The sequence below is a fragment of the Anguilla anguilla genome, chromosome 14, assembly GCF_013347855.1.
Source record: "Anguilla anguilla isolate fAngAng1 chromosome 14, fAngAng1.pri, whole genome shotgun sequence".
Classification (NCBI taxonomy): domain Eukaryota; kingdom Metazoa; phylum Chordata; class Actinopteri; order Anguilliformes; family Anguillidae; genus Anguilla; species Anguilla anguilla.
In genome coordinates, this window is record NC_049214.1 from 26,367,633 (window position 1) to 26,386,043 (window position 18,411).

The 18,411-nt window shown below is 48.0% G+C and overlaps 1 protein-coding gene across 4 annotated transcripts; it reads left to right on the plus strand.

The window, feature by feature from the left end:
• The first annotated feature begins 3,163 nt into the window (after positions 1–3,163).
• On the plus strand, positions 3,164–18,299 carry smc5 (structural maintenance of chromosomes 5). Of its 4 annotated transcripts, none has more exons than XM_035391604.1 (24): positions 3,168–3,422; positions 4,650–4,791; positions 5,036–5,088; positions 5,188–5,350; positions 5,698–5,832; positions 6,416–6,556; positions 7,169–7,330; positions 8,242–8,313; positions 8,886–9,141; positions 10,012–10,166; positions 10,607–10,720; positions 11,313–11,407; positions 11,899–12,031; positions 12,485–12,658; positions 12,791–12,960; positions 13,611–13,734; positions 14,430–14,552; positions 14,686–14,844; positions 14,947–15,042; positions 15,166–15,270; positions 15,864–15,983; positions 16,690–16,869; positions 17,333–17,428; positions 17,574–18,299. In XM_035391604.1, exons 1-24 carry the CDS (start codon positions 3,247–3,249, stop codon positions 17,715–17,717), a joined length of 3,288 nt encoding a protein of 1,095 aa, XP_035247495.1. In that variant the 5' UTR covers positions 3,168–3,246; the 3' UTR covers positions 17,718–18,299. The 4 variants fall into 4 exon arrangements, with proteins under 4 accessions (XP_035247498.1, XP_035247499.1, XP_035247495.1 ...); XM_035391606.1 differs by having other exon boundaries at positions 3,169–3,422; positions 14,686–14,814; XM_035391607.1 differs by lacking the exons at positions 17,333–17,428; positions 17,574–18,299 and having other exon boundaries at positions 3,164–3,422; positions 15,864–16,077; positions 16,127–16,821.
• Positions 18,300–18,411: the final 112 nt, after the last annotated feature.

The following is an 18,411-nucleotide window of genomic DNA, read 5'->3' on the forward strand; positions in this document are numbered from 1 at the left end:
TATTCCCTCTATCACAGATGGAATATTCTTTTTTTTAAAACAGATTTTAAGGTGCTTGAAGTTGCTGTTAGCCGTGTCATAGAAGTGGCTCTGGCATCGAAATCACTGTTACGTTTTTTTTAATATATTCAGAAAAACATTCACCTTCACGTCCTGCTATCATTCTGTTCTTCTCTCTTGCTTATTGCCCATATCCTGTTCCTTGCTTTCACTTTCTGCCAATATCCTTTTCCTGGCTCATTTCTTGCCAACATTCTCTTCCTCTCACGCTCTATGTAGGCATTCTCTTGGGTTTGTTATTTCTGCTTCCTATTGCGGAGGACCTAGTAAATACAATAAATATATACCTGCACACAACTGGACAGTATCTTTAACACCTTCAGCGTGCTTCAGCACACACACACACACACACCCACACAAATCACAACCGATGCATATAGTGATGCTGTATTTTTACCGGTCAGCATTTTATGGACACCGATTTTAGCACTTCCGATTTTGCAAAGCTGTTTTTTAACTAAACCTTTTCCCATTAAAATGTAGTCAATCAGAAGATCATTCATTTTTATTAATGGTGTTTAAAAGAACACAATAAATATAACATCTGAAAAAGTGAACAGAACAAGCCTTTGTGAAATTGAAAGTTGAAAGTTAAGAAGTTGATCATCCTCTGGAGATTGTCACAATTCATATTTTATCCGTTTGTTAAATCTGCTTAAATCTTACAGTTCTGTCACATCACATTATCATTACTAATCAACCTGCTTCATCCACTATCCATTACTAACAGGTCACTGCAATATGAAAGTGTACTTTCATTTTTTAAAATAAAAGATACTTATATTTACCTGCTGTTAATGGAATTAATCTAGCCCTGTAAAAAAATTTTTTGGCAACTTCACTGTGCAAAAACGTGGTGTGTTTTATGCATGTGTTTAATGCATTCCAAGATACATGCATCTATTCTGCATGCACTGTTTCTGTGGACACGGTAGCCTTCATAAGACCCAGATCATAAAGCAATACTGCCACCTAGTGGAATATTAGCCAGACTCGACACGAGTTAAATTGTTCTGACAACTAGAACAGGTGCATGTAGGTGCATGTAGGATAGTAGATATGGCATCAATTAGTTGTTAGGGAATATATGAATGTGTGCATGCATGGACATTATCCTTCTGTCTCATTACACTGGTTAGCAGCTACTTTTTGAATTTTAATTAAGAATTTTAATTGATTTAATTACTTTTAAAGCACTGTCTGGCCCCTGAGAACATCACTTACAGACTCTTTATATATCAAATTGGGATCTGAAATCCTCAAATAAGTTTTTTTGTTTTGTTTCCTATGACATATTTAAAACAAAATATGAAAAACCTTCTCCAAACTTCAGAAACAATTGACAAAGAACATCAGAGAAGCAGAAATTTTATCCAATTTTAAGTGTACTTTATAAATCCGTCTTTACAAACTCATTTTAAATTCCTGGTTTTGTCAGTTTTGTGGCACCAACTGAATTTCTTGTGTTTGTATCACGCATTTTAACTATCTTGTTGCATTATTTTCTATTTTATCAATTTTTTTTAAGTCTTTCGTTTTTTTATTTACAAGGTGCTTTTAACATCATATGACAAAAGTATTTTACAAATGAGGCTTACTGGAATTATTACTGTATAAGAACATAGCATTCTGTCCTGTATATGATCATATGACAATAGAATTGGAATGTAGGTAGAAATAAGTTTGCTAGCTAGATTATATCAATTTAGTGTTTTTGAAGCTAGCAACTGGGCTTAATATCTTAGTAGTATCCTGTGTCTAATGCCAGCCAGAGCCTTTAGTTGCCAGCTACCTCGCATACAGTGTCTGTTTGTATGTAGTAGATATATGATTCTTTATTAATCCATTTTGCTTGATTAAAAGCGTTAAGTAATTTCAAATTATGCATTAATTGTAGAATGTAACCCGGAAATACAAAATGGTAGCCGTTCTATTCATGTATACACACATGGTATATATGTAATTCCGGAGTAGTTATATGGCTCTTCTGGTGTAATTAACTGCAGACAGGAGCTACAGAGGCAAGGGGCTGGCTTGACGCCCTACATTGAAACTATTAAACATACTCTCCGCAGTCATATTTACATCCTTGATATGTAATCATAACGTTTATTTTTTGTAAATGTTTTGAAAATAGTTTTTTTTTTTCAATGCATTTAGGGAAAATGCATTTAATTCTCCGTTCCACTACCTCAGGACGCCTGGCACCTGCCCCTCTTCGCACCTGCGCTTCCCAAACACTTGGCGCTTCTCCTGTCTGTCCTGGCCCAACGATGGTGGAATGACCTTCTCGTGGAGGTCAGAACAGCTGAGACACTGACCCACTTCAAGCGACAACTGAAGACTCACCTATTCAGGCTGCACCTCTCCCCATTCCTCCCTACCTCCCTGTAATCTCTAAATTGACTGTAAATTTAGAGTTGTAACTAGGTAGCTGTTTCGTAGGTGACTTAGTTAACACACTCGTCTTAACTACTGCTTGTATTTTTGCATAGACTGCGTTGTTGCTGTTCTCGTTTGTGTTAGTATTAATCACTGTATCCTTCAGGGTCCAAGTTGAACTATGCGGTTGTTCCCTGCACTTGGAACGGTACTTCTCTCTGGGGTTTTCAACACACTTGTTCCTGGTTATGGTTATACACTTTGTTGTACGTCGCTCTGGATAAGAGCGTCTGCCAAATGCCTGTAATGTAATGTAATGAATCGCTGCAATTTAGACTCGTGACGTCACGTTAAGATCCTCCCATGTTGAGGTAAAACCCTCCCACCTGGAGATGCTGCGAAAGATGCTTCTCCGTTTCAACCATAGAACTCGTTTGGCGCAAGCATGCGTTTCTGTAGCCTGCCCCAAATGGGAGGGTCTTACCTCCAAAGGAGCGTGGCCAAAAAGAGGGGTTATGGCAGGATATAGGGCTACAGTCTATGGCTAGGATACACTAAACTCCGCCCGTTTGGATAGGGATAGCAGTGAAATAGGGATAGGTTCAGTGAGTGGCTTGGAAACACTAAACTCCGTCCGTTTGGAGCACGGCCACTCCCCTTCACAACTAGACCAATGCCCTTGGAGCTGTCTAAGCACTTCTCGTTTGGCGGCAAACGGGGTGACGAGTTGGTGACGCATCGACCGCATCCCCTCCAGTAGTCCAGTGATCACATCGAATCGAAAGTCGCCCCTGGTTTGTAAACATGGCGGCTCTGGGAAAGAGGAAGCGTCCCGCCGATCTGTTCGCCAACTCCCAAACACAGAATAGCCGACTTAATTCATCATCAAACACACAGGATGATAGGCACACGGCCGGGGATAGCAATGGAAGTGGATTTGTGGAAGGATCCATCGTTCGAATTACTATGGATAACTTCCTGTAAGTGGCTGTTCGCAAAACAGACTTCACAAAGTTCATTGAACATCAGTCATCATTGAACTATTGTGGCTATAACGTTAGCTATTGCGCGAATCAGTCAGAGATTTGCCTAACGTTAGTTGTTATGTCTACTGATGAGATCGCTGGCTGTGTTGCTAACTCGTTGGCATTAGCTAAGCGCAACTAATAACATCTTGATGCAAGCTAACAGTTGGTTTCCCTTTCTGACGTTGAGTTGTGATTGACAAGTGCTTTGCAAGGCATGATAAAGTATCACATTTAAATATGTCCGAGTGTTCTTTGATTAGTTAGCTAGCCGACTGTTCAGGCTATGACAAGTAATTTACAGCATCTGTTTTGGAGCTAGCTGCTGCCGTAAGTTCAAAGGCGTACATTATGATTGCTTTCTACCTAACCTATCGAGTATTGTTCATGTAAACGGCTAGCTGCTATTTAATTTGTGCGAAGTGTAACTTACTTTCTTTGAAGATTATTGTGTGAAGTCATGGTTGTGTTCACTAATTAGCTGACAGAATATTTGACCCGCTAGATAAGGGACAGGCTTTGGTTAACTGTTATCAACATAGCTAGCTCCGTGAAGTTGGCGAATGCTGCTGGGCACTTCCGGATTGGTAACAAAAAAAGTAACATATCTGAGGTATTGTTTTTTTCTGATCGTAATGCAGTTATGCATACTTCCCGTTAATGGACTCCTATCTCTGACATTATATGAATTTTTGTGAAATCCTGTTCCCATCAATGGCTGCTGTTTGTGATCTTTTCGTGCATTTCCGTACACCGTAGCTTCATTGCCAATTTATTTGCATAGGGGATTACTGAAAGAAAATGACATTTACTGAAAACTGCAATTCTGTGTTACTTTGAACAGTGCTTTTACGTTGATAGACTGATTCCTCGAGAAAACGGTTTGCTTATCAACGAGCAATTTCAGAATTTTCTTCAGTTTTGACGAAGCAAAGTTTGCATCTCATTGGAAATGAATGGTTTCTGAATGGATTTGTCCCTGGACTTGCTGGACTTAAGTTCCACTTTCCCTGCAAATGCAACACGTTCATAATGTTTCTGTTCCTACCCCTTTTTGGACCCTTGTATTTTCCGCGCTGCCTATCGGTTTCACGCAATACCGTATCCTCGTTTCTGTTAAAGTAAATTTCACGCACGTATCTCGTAATTCAGATTTTATCCTATTGTCGCCTGTCGTCTCAGGAGCTATAGCCACTCTGAAGTGATTCCCGGGCCAAACCTCAACATGATAGTGGGACCGAACGGAACGGGCAAGTCCAGCATCGTCTGCGCGATCTGTTTGGGCCTGGCGGGCAAGACTGCGGTCCTGGGTCGAGGGGATAAGGTGATCGCGGCGCGCCTTCTACTTCTTTGGGGATCTGTGTTGTGTTTTCCACCTTTTGTACTTTAGATATGAAATTATAAAGTCAGCTGGAATCTAGTCTCTCTGAAGCCAGCTGCTGATTTTTTAAAACTAATTTTGCATTTGGAGTTACTTCCTGTCTTTCAGTGACTACACGCACAAGCGTGTCTCACTTAAGCACACAGGAGAGATCAGACAGGAAGGGTAAACAAGGTTTCTCTTCTAGGTCGGGTTGTACGTGAAGCGTGGCTGTACCAAAGGTTGGGTGGAAATCGAGCTGTGAGTATTAAGCTCTCCCGCTTGGACGCGAGATTAGGCGTCCCTCCCTCCGGCTTTTTTACGGGAGAGGGGGGGCAAACCGAGCTCCTGTGTTTGCAGGTACCGGACGGCGGGTAACCTTGTGGTCCGGCGGGAGATCCAGGTGGAGAACAACACATCGGCTTGGACCATCAACGGCCGCCATGCCACCCAGAAGACCGTGGAGGAGGAGGTGAAGGCCCTGCAGGTGCAGGTGGGGAACCTGTGCCAGTTTCTGCCCCAGGTGAGCGTCGGCTTGGGTGAGCCCCCCCCCCCCCCCCACAGCGACACGCACAGGCTTCAGTGGGCCGTCTGCACGATTGGTGTTGGGTGGGGGGGGGGGGGGGGGGGGGGGTGCGGGGCGCGAGTCAGAAAGAAGCCATTTTAAGATGCTTTCCAAACTGTAGGTGGGGAAAAGATAAATAGAGCGAAATGGAGAATGGCAGCCCATTTGTAGTTTCTCTTCACGTTTCCTGTCTTCTGTCTTCTGTCTTGATATACACTTGCTGTAGTTTACCCGGCCTTGGCATTTGAAAGACTTTACGTGATTGTGCCTCTACCGCACGCTGCTTCTTCCTGTTTTGCGTTCAGGAGAAAGTTGGGGAATTTGCCAAAATGAGCAAGATCGAGCTGCTGGAAGCCACCGAGAAATCGATCGGACCTCCGGAGATGTACGAGTTTCACTGCAAGCTCAAGACCTTTCGAACCCAGGAGAAAGAAATGGAGGTGAGTGAGGAACCTCCCTCCCTCTGGTGTCTGCTGGAGGACTTCCTGCCTCCTGCCACTTCCTGTTCTGCTGAAGGACTTCCTGTCTCCTGTTACCTCTTCTCTGCAGTGGCATTGACATTGAGTTTCATCAGCTAAAATTGACAGTGTCATGTAGACTATGCCACCTGTAATGTCTGAATAATATTTTTTTTTAAGTATTAAATGTTACAAAGATTAGTGCCTCTAAATAGAGAGACATTTAGCCTTATAATATCTATCATTTTGCTCATTAAGAGTCTGATGTACTAAGACCTTTAGCACATGAAAGACCGTTTAGCACGCACAAAACTAATAACACACCTAATGATTGGTGTAAAACAAATACCGTGACCAATACTTGGTCATGTTATTGGTTTTGCTTGTACTCATAGGTTTTGGACATGCTAAAGGTCCTAGTAAATCATGCACTGAGAACCTTGTTTCCTGGAATCCGAAAGATATCAATGAAGTGGCGATAAGCTGTAGAAGTTTGAGTTTGTGTGTCCAGGAGTCAGTTCGAGGCATCGTCGGTGTGTGATCTTTGCCCGCTTTCGTTCGACAGAACGTGTGTAAGGAGAAGGCCAGCTTCCTGGAGAAAGTCACGCAGAGACACGAGAGGCTCAGGCAGGACGTGGAGCGCTACTACGAGAAGAAGAGGCACCTGGACACGATCAAGATGCTGGAGTACAAGCGGCCGTGGGTGGTGAGCGCGCGGCGAGGGGCACGTTTGCTCCGTCAGGGCGAAAATAAAGCGGGCCCTTTCTTTTTTCGCTCGGTCCGCGACCTGTCGGGAGTTTTTTCATTTGCTTTTAGACGGCGGAGCCAGTCGGGAGTAAACTGACCCTTGAAACAGGGAGGTGATTGGCTGGCCAATAGCACCAGGAGGACCTTTAGCCAGGCTAACAGACGCTTATGAAATGGTATAAGGTGGAGCTTAGCCTAACAGACACACATGAAATGGTATAAGGTGGAGCTTAGCCTAACAGACACACATGAAATGGTATAAGGTGGAGCTTAGCCTAACAGACACATATGAAATGGTATAAGGAGGAGTTTAGCCAGGCTAACAGACACATATGAAATGGTATAAATGGTATCCTGGCGTGTGTGACCCGGCTGCAGTGTTATCAGACGCGTGTGTACATGCGCGTGTATCCTGGCGTGTGTGACCCGCCTGCAGTGTTATCAGACGCGTGTGTACATGCGTGTGTATCCTGGCGTGTGTGACCCGCCTGCAGTGTTATCAGACGCGTGTGTACATGCGCGTATACTCGGGCGTGCGCTCGCGTGTGACCCGCCCTGCTCTTTGGCTCAGGAGTACGAGACGGCTCGGCAGGAGATGGTGGGGGTGAAGAGCAACAGAGAGGAGGCGAAGAAGAAGCTGAAGACGCTGAAGGAGTCCCAGGCTCCCGTCCTGCGCAGAATCCAGGCCCTCGATGGTCGGCTGCGGCCCATCGAGAACCACATGAAAGAAAAGGTGCCGGCGCTTTGACTGCACTTCCTGCTTCACTTCCTGTTTCACTTCCTGGTCAGGGCTTGACTTCAAGGACAGTAGGCCAGTGTTCTACTTGCCGCAGATGCATTTCCACTGGCCCAGCTACCAAAATAAGTATAACCCCTTTTTTAAAGAAGAACAAACAGACTGCTTGGATTTAACAATGTCCAATAGCCAATCTACAGCTCTGGTTAGAAACAAATGTAGTCCTTTATGAAATTTGAAAGTCTGCCCAGCGCTGTCGCCAAATTATAGACGAGCTTCATCTTTATTTTTCGTGGTTTTGGACCAATAGCAAATGTGATGTTGGAAATCCTGGATGACTTCTCCTTTGCCTGGGGATTTAGAATTTCAAGACCAAACCCTTGCAGTTTGATTGAGGATAAAAAATTATAGCGGTAATAATATATTCAGCTAATGGCTAGTTATTTTGTTTACTGAGCCTATCGATAAAGGTTGATGACCTGGCTAGAATAGCTCAATAGCTGCTTATCTTATGAGTAAATAGCCTTTGTCAAACTGATTGAAGCATTAGTTAGTACAAATATTAACGAATGATAAAGCTGTAAGGTTTAGGTTAGTTATTGGCGAGAGTTTGCACTAAAATGAATGTTATGGTAGTTAAGTAAGTTTTAGTAGAGAAAGCACGGCTGTAACCTTAGTTATTTACAAGCGAGCTTCCATACAGAAATTACGAAGTTATAGCGTTATTTCCACAATGGTAAAAAAAACTTTCTCTTTGACCCGGAAAAGACTAATTTAGGGTACTGGCTCGATTGGGCGAATCGGTGATCAATCAACCGGCCCGAACCAATCTCGCAGTGGTCCATATTGTGGAGCCCTGCTGGTGTGTCGGTGTGTTAATGTCAGCCCTGTTTGTGTGTGTCTCTCAGGGCGTGGCTATCCGGGAAGCGTCACAGAAGTGCAAGCAGAAGCAGGACCAGCTGGATTTTAAGAACAAAGAGGTGTGGTCTCTTCTCAGGCTTCCTGACTGCTGCTTCAGAGACGGAAGCCCCTCAACGTCAGAGCCTCCTTAACGTGTGGTTAATGATGCGTGCTATGCGTAATAATGTACTCTCTGTACTGTGTGCGTCTGTGTGTGTGTGTTTGTGTGTATGTATTTGTGTGTGTGTGTGTGTGTGTATGTGTATCTAACTGTGTGTGTATGTATTTGTGTGTGTGTGTGTGTGTGTGTGTGCGCGTGTGTGTGTGTATCTGACCGCGTGTGTATGTATTTGTGTGTGTGTGTGTATTTATTTGTGTGTGTGCGCGCGTGTGTATGCATTTGTGTGTGTGCGTGTGTGTGTGTGTGTGTATCTGACTGTGTGTGTATGTATTTGTGTGCGTGTGTGTGTGTGTATTTATTTGTGTGTGTGTGTGTGTGTCTGCGTGCGTGCATTCGTGTGCGCGTGCGCTTGTGTGTGTGTGTGTGTGTGTGTGTGCGCTTGTGTGTGTGTGTGTGTGTGTGTGTGTGTGTGTGTGTGCGCGCGCGTGTGTGTATCTGACGGCGTGCGCGCCTCCCCCTGCTCCCCTGCAGATAGAGGAGATCCAGCAGGCCGTCAGACTGAAGCAGACGGAGGAGGCGGACCGGCAGAAGCGCATCGGCAACACGCGCCGCCTGATCGAGGACCTGCAGGCACAGCTGCGCGGCGCGGAGGCGCAGCAGGACCCCGCGCCGCAGATCGACGCCGTCAACGCCCAGCTGCGCAGAGCGCAGGAGGAGAGGGCGCAGAGGGAAGGGGAGCTGTCCGACCTGCGCAGGGAGAAGGACGCGCAGACCGGGGAGCTGATGAGTGAGTTCATTAGCGCGTTCATGGCTATGGATTAAGATAAAATAAAACAATCCTTTATCAATCCCACAGCGGGGAAATATGCAGTGTTACAGCAGCGAAGGGGATAGCGCAAGAGCAAGGAGCATCAGTAAAAAAATATAATGGATATAATATACACTCACCGGCCACTTCATTAGGTGACAGGAGTGGCACCCGGTGTGGTCTTCTGCTGCTGTAGCCCATCTGCTTCAAGGTTTCACGTGGTGTGCGTTCAGAGATGCTCTTCTGCATACCTCGGTTGTAACGAGTGGTTATTTGAGTTACCGTTGCCTTTCTATCAGCTCAAACCAGTCTGGCCATTCTCCTCTGACCTCTGCCATCAACAACGCATTTTGGCCCAGAGAACTGCTGCTCACTTGATATTTTATTTTTTTCAGACCATTTTCTGTAAACCCTAGAGATGGTTGTGCATGAAAATCCCAGTAGATCAGCAGTTTCTGAAATACTCAAACCAGCTGGTCTGGCACCAACAACCATGCCACGTTCAAAGTCACTTAAATCATCTTTCTTCCCCATTCTGATGCTTGGTTTGAACTTCAGCAGATCGTCTTGATCATGTCTACATGCCTAAATGCATTTAGTTGCTGCCACGTGATTGGCTGATTGGATATTTGCGTTAACGAGTGCAGTTTGCAGTTGAACAGGTGGACCTAATGAAGTGGCCGGTGAGTGTATAATAAATAAGTAAACAAGTAAACGTATTGCTGTTACGCAGCGAGTGTTGTACCTTATCGGACCCGTGTTCTGCAGCTGTGCACTTAATACACGTCGCTTTGGATGACAGCTCCCGCCAAACGAATGTAACGGGACGGTACCGTCTTTGTGTTGAAGTTTTAAAAAATAAGCTGAGGGGTCTGGAGGACATGATGAAGAGGAAGGAGGAGACTCTGAGAGGAAGGTTCCGCGACACGTACGACGCCCTGCTCTGGCTGCGGAGGAACCGGCAGCTCTTCAGAGGGAACGTGCACGAGCCCATGATGCTGGTGGTGAGCGGGGGCGGGGGGCGCGAGGGTGCGAGGACAACCCCCCCGAGTTTTTCTCGAACGCACAGCCCGGGGCGTCGCTGGTGCCGCGCCTTTCTTCAGCGGTCAAGAGAGAACCTGCGACCAGTTCCGCAATGAAGGAACCGAGCGATTCATTGAACCCAAAATGGCGTCGTGTGGTCTTGCACACACAGCCCTGTGGCGTTGATAAAAGAAGTCGGGAGGAACTCGCGGTTGTAGTTAAGGAGGGGGGGGGGCGGGCTGGAACACGGGGGTGGGGGGTGGGGCGGACAGAGTATGAGTACGGTGCATTGGTTGTAGAGTTCCCCCTCTTTCAGTGTCCTGGGGGGGGGGGGAAGAATTCATTGGCTGGTGCTTTTGAATCTTGAATGTCGCGCGAGTGCGCTCGGAGAAACTGCGTTAAAACCCGCCGTGCGTTTCAGATTAACGTCAAAGACCCTCGCCACGCCAAGTACATCGAGAGCCACGTGCCCCAGAACGACCTGAAGGCCTTCGTCTTTCAGAGGCAGGAGGACATGGAGGTGTTCATGACTGAGGTGAGCACAGCGTTGGCATAGCGTCCACACGCTGCACTCACATAGTATGGACATATTGCTATGGCACTACGACGCAGCAGTTACAAAAGTAACACATTGTAGCATTAAACGGGAATTTTGCTCAAATTCAGTAAACTCATTTTTTTTTTCTTTTTCTGGTGCCTCTACTATTGGCTAAAAAAAGGCTGAAAAACAATGCAGTTGTTGTATCGATATATTGTTTTCCTGTCATCATCCAAAATGCAACTCTGTGGCTTGGCACTACATTCCCCATAATTCCTCATTCTAGTTTTAGTTTGTCGGGTGTGGATTGGACTGTAATCAGTGTTGTGCTTGGGAACAGGTGCTGGACAAAATATTCGGAGTGAAAACAGAATATCCGCATTCTCTATGCCCCCACACCCCGTTTTATTGAAACAAACGTTTTTACCTGCATTACTACAGTCCATCAGTCTTATATTTACTATGTCTGTGGTTTTTCTGATAATTCACACAATAGACGCTGTCTGTCAAGCTAGCTGCTAGATAGCATTGTAGTGCTTCTGAGTGCTGGGTAAATGCGTCCATGGTAACAGAGCCTTTGGTGTTGCAGGTTCGAGACCGCCAGAGGCTGCGCGTGAACGCGGTCATCGCGCCCGCAGAGTCCTGCGCGAACAGGCCCCCGCCCCGACCCATTCAGGCCCTGCAGTCAGTACCTCTCACCCCTGAGTCTGCCTCACCCCTGAGTCTGTCTCACCCCTGAGTCTGTCTCTCTCTCTCACCCCTGAGTCTCTCTCTCTCTCACCCCTGAGTCTGTCTCTCTCTCTCACCCCTGAGTCTGTCTCTCACCCCTGAGTCTGTCACTGAGTCACCCCTGAGTCTGTCTCACCCCTGAGTCTGTCTCTCTCTCTCACCCCTGAGTTTATCTCTCTTACACCCCTGAGTCTGTCTCACCCCTGAGTCTGTCTCTCTCACCCCTGAGTCTGTCACTGAGTCACCCCTGAGTCTCTCTGTCTCACCCCTGAGTTTATCTCTCTTACACCCCTGAGTCTCTCTGTCTCTCACCCCTGAGTCTCTCTCTCACACCCCTGAGTCTGTCTCACCCCTGACTCTCTTGCTCACTATTTTTGTTTTGTGCATGTTATATATGTGTGCATATTATACGTGTGTGTATAATGCGCATGTTATTTTATTGGCAGGCGCTTTGGCTTTTTCTCCTACCTGCGTGAGCTGTTCGACGCCCCGGAGGACGTGATGAGCTACCTGTGCCACCAGCACAGAGTCAACGAGATTCCAGTGGGCACGGAGAAAACCAAGGGCATGATCGAAACGGTGCGCCCGGCTTCTCACCGCGCCTCAGCACGGGGCTGTCTGCCTTCTGCCTGAGCTGCAGGCCCGCTCCCCGGAACATTCTGGAATCCTTTCTCTCTCTCTCTCACACTCATTCTGTCTGTCTCTCACTCTCTCTCTCGCTCGTTCAGTCTGTCTGTCTCTCTCTCTCATGCTCGTTCTGTCTGTCTGTCTCTCTCACTCTCTCTCTCTCTCTCTCGCTCGTTATGTCTGTCTGTTTGTCTATCTATCTCGCTCATTCAGTCTGTCTGTCTCTCTCTCTCTCATGCTCGTTCTGTCTGTCTCTCTCTCTCATGCTCGTTGTCTGTCTGTCTCTCTCACTCTCTTTCTGTCTGTCTGTCCATCTCTCTCGCTTGCTCTCTCACTCTCTCACACACACACACACACTCTCTCTCTCACTCTCACTCTCTCTCTCCCTCTCTCTCTCTCTCTCAGGTGATCAGGGAGTCCCAGTTGAGGATCCTCTTCACGGCGGAGGAGAAGTACACGGTCAGGAAGTCCGCGTACAGCAGTAAGACCATCTCCAGTAACTCCGCCCTCCGCCCGTCCCAGTTCCTCTCCATGACGATGGACACGGAGGAGAAGCGGCTGCTGGAGGAGAACCTGAGGGTGAGTGACACCCGGCGCCCAATCACCCGCCCCCGTTCGGGGAAGAAAGCCGACTCTCGGACCTGAGGCCCCGGTGCGGTTTGTTTGACCCTGCGAGCGACCTCTGACCCCCCCCATGACCTTTTTGCGCAGAGCACTGAGCGGAGGCTGGAGGAAATCTCCACCCAGATGACGGCCCTGCAGGATCGGCTGGTCCAGCTGGATCGCCATGACCACGAGCTGAGAGCCCAGAAGAAGCAGCTGTTAGAGCAGAAAGGCAGGAAGAGGCAGCTGGAGCAGAAGATAAGCACCAAAGAGGACAGGTATAATAAGCACGCTGTTATACACCCCATATGAAACATTATTACATGCCCTATGACACATTATTAAGCCCTGTATACAGCTGGAGCAGAAGATAAGCACCAAAGAGGACAGGTACAATAAACACTCTGTAATACACCCTATATGAAGCATTATTACATGCCCTATGACACGCTATTAAGCCCTGTATACACATCCGGATCAGAAATAATCTCCAAACAGAAAAGGTACAATAAGCACTCTGTTAATTATTACACACCAGATGAAGCCTTATTATACACCCTATGACAAATTATTAAGCCTAGTATACACAACTAGAGGAGAACATAATCTCCAAACAGGAAAGATGTATTAAGAACTCCATTAAACACCATATGAAGCCTTATTACACACACGGTATGACACATTATTACACCGCATACACAACTCAAGCAGAACATTCACCAAACAGGAAAAAGGTACCACAAGAAAAGGCACAATGCAAACATAATCACCAGATGAACCCTTATAACACACCCCTGTGACACAGTATTACACCCTATGTACGACTGAACCGGCTGTATATTTTAAGCACTGTATGTTATGGTCCAGTGAACATGGCATCATACGGTATTGCACATCGGCTCTCCCTCCCCCTCTCTCTCTCTCTCAGCCTGCGGCAGATGGAGAAGGGTGGCATTGACCTGCAGCGGGTGGAGCGGGAGGCCAAGGAGAAGATAAGAGCAGTGAACTCCCGGAAGGTGGCCATCATGGCCGAGTTCACTCACCACATGAAGGTGAGGACCGCCCAGCTCCTCCTGTACGTGTGTGTGTGTGTGTGTGTGTGTGTGTGTGTGTGTGTGTGTGAGTGTGCGCACGCGTGAATGTGTGTATGTGCGTGCGTGCATGCGTGTGTGCGCGCATGCTTTTGTGTGTGCATGCATGCGTGAGAGAGAGAGAGGTCAGGGCTGTGTTACAGGATTATACGGTAAATACCTGTGTTTGTATCTCAGCACAGGGCAAGGTTACAGGTGAATAAGGTGTAAATACCTGTGTGGTTGTGTCTCAGCACAGGGCCAGGTTACAGGTGAATAATATGTAAATGCATGTGTGTGTGTGTGTGTGTGTGTGTGTGTGTGTGTGTGTGTATATCTCATCTCGGGCCAGGTTACAGGTGAATATGGTGTAAATGCCTGTGTGTTTGTATCTCAGCTCCGGGCCAGGTTGCAGGTGAATATGGTGTAAATGGCTGTGTGTTTGTATCTCAGCTCCGGGCCAGGTTGCAGGTGAATATGGTGTAAATGCCTGTGTGTTTGTATCTCAGCTCCGGGCCAGGTTGCAGGTGAATATGGTGTAAATGCCTGTGTGTTTGTATCTCAGCTCCGGGCCAGGTTGCAGGTGAATATGGTGTAAATGCCTGTGTGTTTGTATCTCAGCTCCGGGCCAGGTTGCAGGTGAATATGGTGTAAATGCCTGTGTGTTTGTATCTCAGCTCCGGGCCAGGTTGCAGATGGATAAAGTGTATTATGCACTGGAGAGCGCGCAGCTGGCTGCAGAGAAGTCTAAATTGGAATCAGAGTCCAGAGAGTGTGGAGCCCAACTGAAGGATTTGGAGGTGAGGTCAAGACTCTGTCCTGTTTCTATAGTGATCCTCCCTGCATTCAGACCCGCTGACCGTGCGTGTGTTCCTGTCCGTGTGCCCGCTCGTGTGCCCGCTCGTGTGCCCGCTCGCGTGCCCGCGTGTGCAGAGAGCGGTCGCAGATCTGACTCAGCGTACGGCCCGGCTAAAGCAGACGTGCGAAGGGCTGCTGAAGAAAGCCAAAGACGCCTGCAACATGGACCAGAGGGACAACGTCGTGCCGGAGCACCTGCACGCGGTGAGCCTCATACCACAGCGCTTGAATGCGGTGAGCACCGTGCCGCAGCGCTTACACACTGAGCACCATACAGCACCTGTGCCCTATACACACGCAGTGTGCGGGCTGGTAACCCTCTGAGTCTCTGCGCAGGCGTTTAACCAGCTCCCCAACACGCTGGACGAGATCGACGCCCAGCTGAACGAGGAGAGGTCCAGGGCGGACTGCTTCACCGGGCTCAGCGACGCGGTACGAGCTCTCGCCGACCGCAACGGCCGCCTCCCGCAGGCGTTTCCCTTCCCCTCCCGCTCCGAACGCACGCGCGTGTAACGGCCTGTCCCGATGCCCCCCCCCCCCCCCCCCCCCCCCCAGGTGGTGGAGGAGCACGAGAGGAAGACGCAGGAAATCGAGCAGCTGAGGCGGGAGCTGGAGGAGAAGAAGGGGAACCTGGAGTCCTACAGGCAGAGCATCTCTCAGGTGCGTGTGTGTGTGTGTGCGCGCCTGCGTGTGTGTGCGCGTGCGTGTGTGTGTGTGTGTGTGTGCGCGTGCGTGTGTGTGTGTGTGTGTGTGTGTGCGCGTGCGCGCGTGTGTGTGTGTGTGTGTGTGTGTGTGTGTGTGTGTGTGTGCGCGTGCGCGTGTCTGTGTGTGTGTGTGTGTGTGTGTGCGCGTGCGTGTGTGTGTGCGCGTGCGCGTGTGTGTGTGTGTGTGCGTGTGTGCCTGCGCATTTCTGCATCTGTGTTTTCACCCATATTCCCCTGGGGCTCCATTCCTCTGCCTCTTCAGGAAGGGTAGGGGTGTAGTTTTTACATTCAGTTGGCCATTCGGGTTCAGAAGCAGGGTTGCCATCTGTACATTAACTTGTGGACAGTTCATAAACAATATAGAATTCTGATGCTGTTCGTAAGTCTGTTTATTCATGGTAGTAGCTATGAATTTAGCGTGAATTTGTGGGCTTACGGACTGATATAATAATTCTATTGTTTTTTTACCGGGGCAGTCATTGAAAGTGACCGGGCTGTGTGGGTGTGTCTGCATGTTCGGATTCTCAAACCCGCGCTGGTTGCTTTCAGGCAAAGGAGAAGTGGCTGAACCCGCTGAAGCAGCTGATCGAGCAGATCAACGAGAAGTTCAGCGATTTCTTCCACTCCATGCAGTGTGCTGGCGAAGTGGACCTGCACTCAGAGAACGAAGCGAGTGGACTTATCTGCGTTCGCTGGAATACTCCGATACCTTATACGGCAGAATGCTACAAGAGGGCTGTTTGTAATTTAGCGCCCTCTACAGGAGGAGTATGATAAGTACAGGAGGGCTGTGTGTAATACGCCCTCTACAGGAGGAGTATGATAAGTACAGGAGGGCTGTGTGTAATACGCCCTCTACAGGAGGAGTATGATAAGTACAGGAGGGCTGTGTGTAATATACCCTCTACAGGAGGAGTGTAATAAGTACAGGAGGGTTGTGTGTAATGTAGCTCCCCCTACAGGAGGAGTGTGATCAGTACAGGTGGGCTGTGTGTAATGTAGCTCCCCCTACAGGAGGAGTGTGATCAGTACAGGAGGGCTGTGTGTAATATACCCTCTACAGGAGGAGTGTAATAAGTACAGGAGGGTTGTGTGTAATGTAGCTCCCCCTACAGGAGGAGTGTGATCAGTACAGGTGGGCTGTGTGTAATGTAGCTCCCCCTACAGGAGGAGTGTGATCAGTACAGGTGGGCTGTGTGTAATGTAGCTCCCCCTACAGGAGGAGTGTGATAAGTACAGGAGGGCTGTGTGTAATGTAGCTCCCCCTACAGGAGGAGTGTGATCAGTACAGGTGGGCTGTGTGTAATGTAGCTCCCCCTACAGGAGGAGTGTGATAAGTACAGGAGGGCTGTGTGTAATGTAGCTCCCCCTACAGGAGGAGTATGATAAGTACGGGATCCGCATCCGGGTGAAGTTCCGCAGCAGCATGCAGCTGCACGAGCTGACGCCGCATCACCAGAGCGGGGGCGAGCGCAGCGTGTCCACCATGCTCTACCTCATGGCCCTGCAGGAGCTCAACCGCTGCCCCTTCCGCGTGGTGGACGAGATCAACCAGGTGAGCGGCCCGCCGGGCTCCACACGCGCGTGCGGTCCTCAACACACACCCGCACAACTCAATACGCACCCCGTACAACTCAACACGCACCTGCACATACCTACACACTCGCAGTCCTCAACACACACCTGCACACCTCAACACGTACCTACACACTCACAGTGCTCAACATGCACCTACACACCTCATCACGTACCTACACACTTGCAGTCCTCAACACGCACCTACACACCTCAACACACACCTGCACACCTCATCACGTACCTACACACTTGCAGTCCTCAACACGCACCTGCACACCTCAACATGCACCTGAACACACACCTATATGCTTCAGTGTGTTCCTTCACGTACACACACACACACACACACACACAAATACAAACACACACACAGAAGTACCCATCAGTCGTGTGCGCCTGCACACACACACACTGTACAGTGAGCGTGTGCTGCCCTGCAGGGTATGGACCCTGTCAACGAGAGGAGGGTCTTTGACATCGTGGTCCGAACAGCGTGCAAAGGGACCACCTCCCAGTACTTCTTCATCACACCCAAGGTAAGTCACCTGGGACATCGTCATCGTCAAATCTTTGAGACGGAGGGGAGGTTTGGACACGGGACTACCTCGGGACCTTCTCTGAACGGTGTGTGTGTGTGTGTGTGTGTGTGTGCGTGCGTGTGCGTGTGTGTGTGTCTTACAGGTGTTGCAGAACCTGTCATATGCAGATGAGATGACCGTCCATTGTGTCCACAACGGCTTGCAGATGCTCCCGCCCAGCAAGTGGAATCTGGAGAGCTTTATCCGGCGTGGCAAGCGCAAACACAAACACATGGCCGACCAATGACACGCTCAGAGAAAACTCAAACACACGGCCGACCAATGACACACTCAGCGCAAACTCAAACACACAGCCGACCAATGACACGCCCAGCGCAAACTCAAACACACAGCCGACCAATGACACGCCCAGCGCAAACTCAAACACACAACAGACCAATGACATGCCTATGGGCTTGGGAGCTCCTCCCATTCAGCCACATTGTAACCTGCATCCCTCTTTGGAAACGTTCATTCAGTAACCTGCACAGTACGCAGAACAAAGACAATTTTGCGTTTGTGTTGGTTTACAAAACTGCCTTGTTACCAGTGTATATATTTATTATATATAAATAAGAGCTGCTTTACCATGGAAAACTTTACAGAGTTTTAAATGACAGATTTGGACCCCAAGGTGTTTAGAAATCTTGGTTATATTAGTCATTATATCGATATCAGGCATCTAAAGAGTTATTTTCTATTTGATCTACATTGTTATTTCCCAATACTCAGTTCTAACAGGGTCTATGTAGGTGATTTGTTAATTTTTTTATGAAAGAATACCTTTGTGTGTTTTCATATTTGGGAATTAAAGTTGTTTCTCACTTGTGCTCTGTGGAAAGGATTTATTAAGTTGCAAATCTCTCTTTCTTAGGCTAAAGCTTTGTTTGGCCCCACACCGGAAAACAAATAAATTTAGCTGAAGCCTTTTTTTGTTCAGA

Bases quoted from the DNA above. Each gene is read 5' to 3' on its own strand.
- smc5 (XM_035391604.1), top strand. From the start codon at position 3,247: ATGGCGGCTCTGGGAAAGAGGAAGCGTCCCGCCGATCTGTTCGCCAAC. The intron at 9,142-10,011 runs GTGAGTTCATTA...TTTGTGTTGAAG, and splicing joins GCAGACCGGGGAGCTGATGA to TTTTAAAAAATAAGCTGAGG. The intron at 12,961-13,610 runs GTATAATAAGCA...TCTCTCTCTCAG, and splicing joins ATAAGCACCAAAGAGGACAG to CCTGCGGCAGATGGAGAAGG.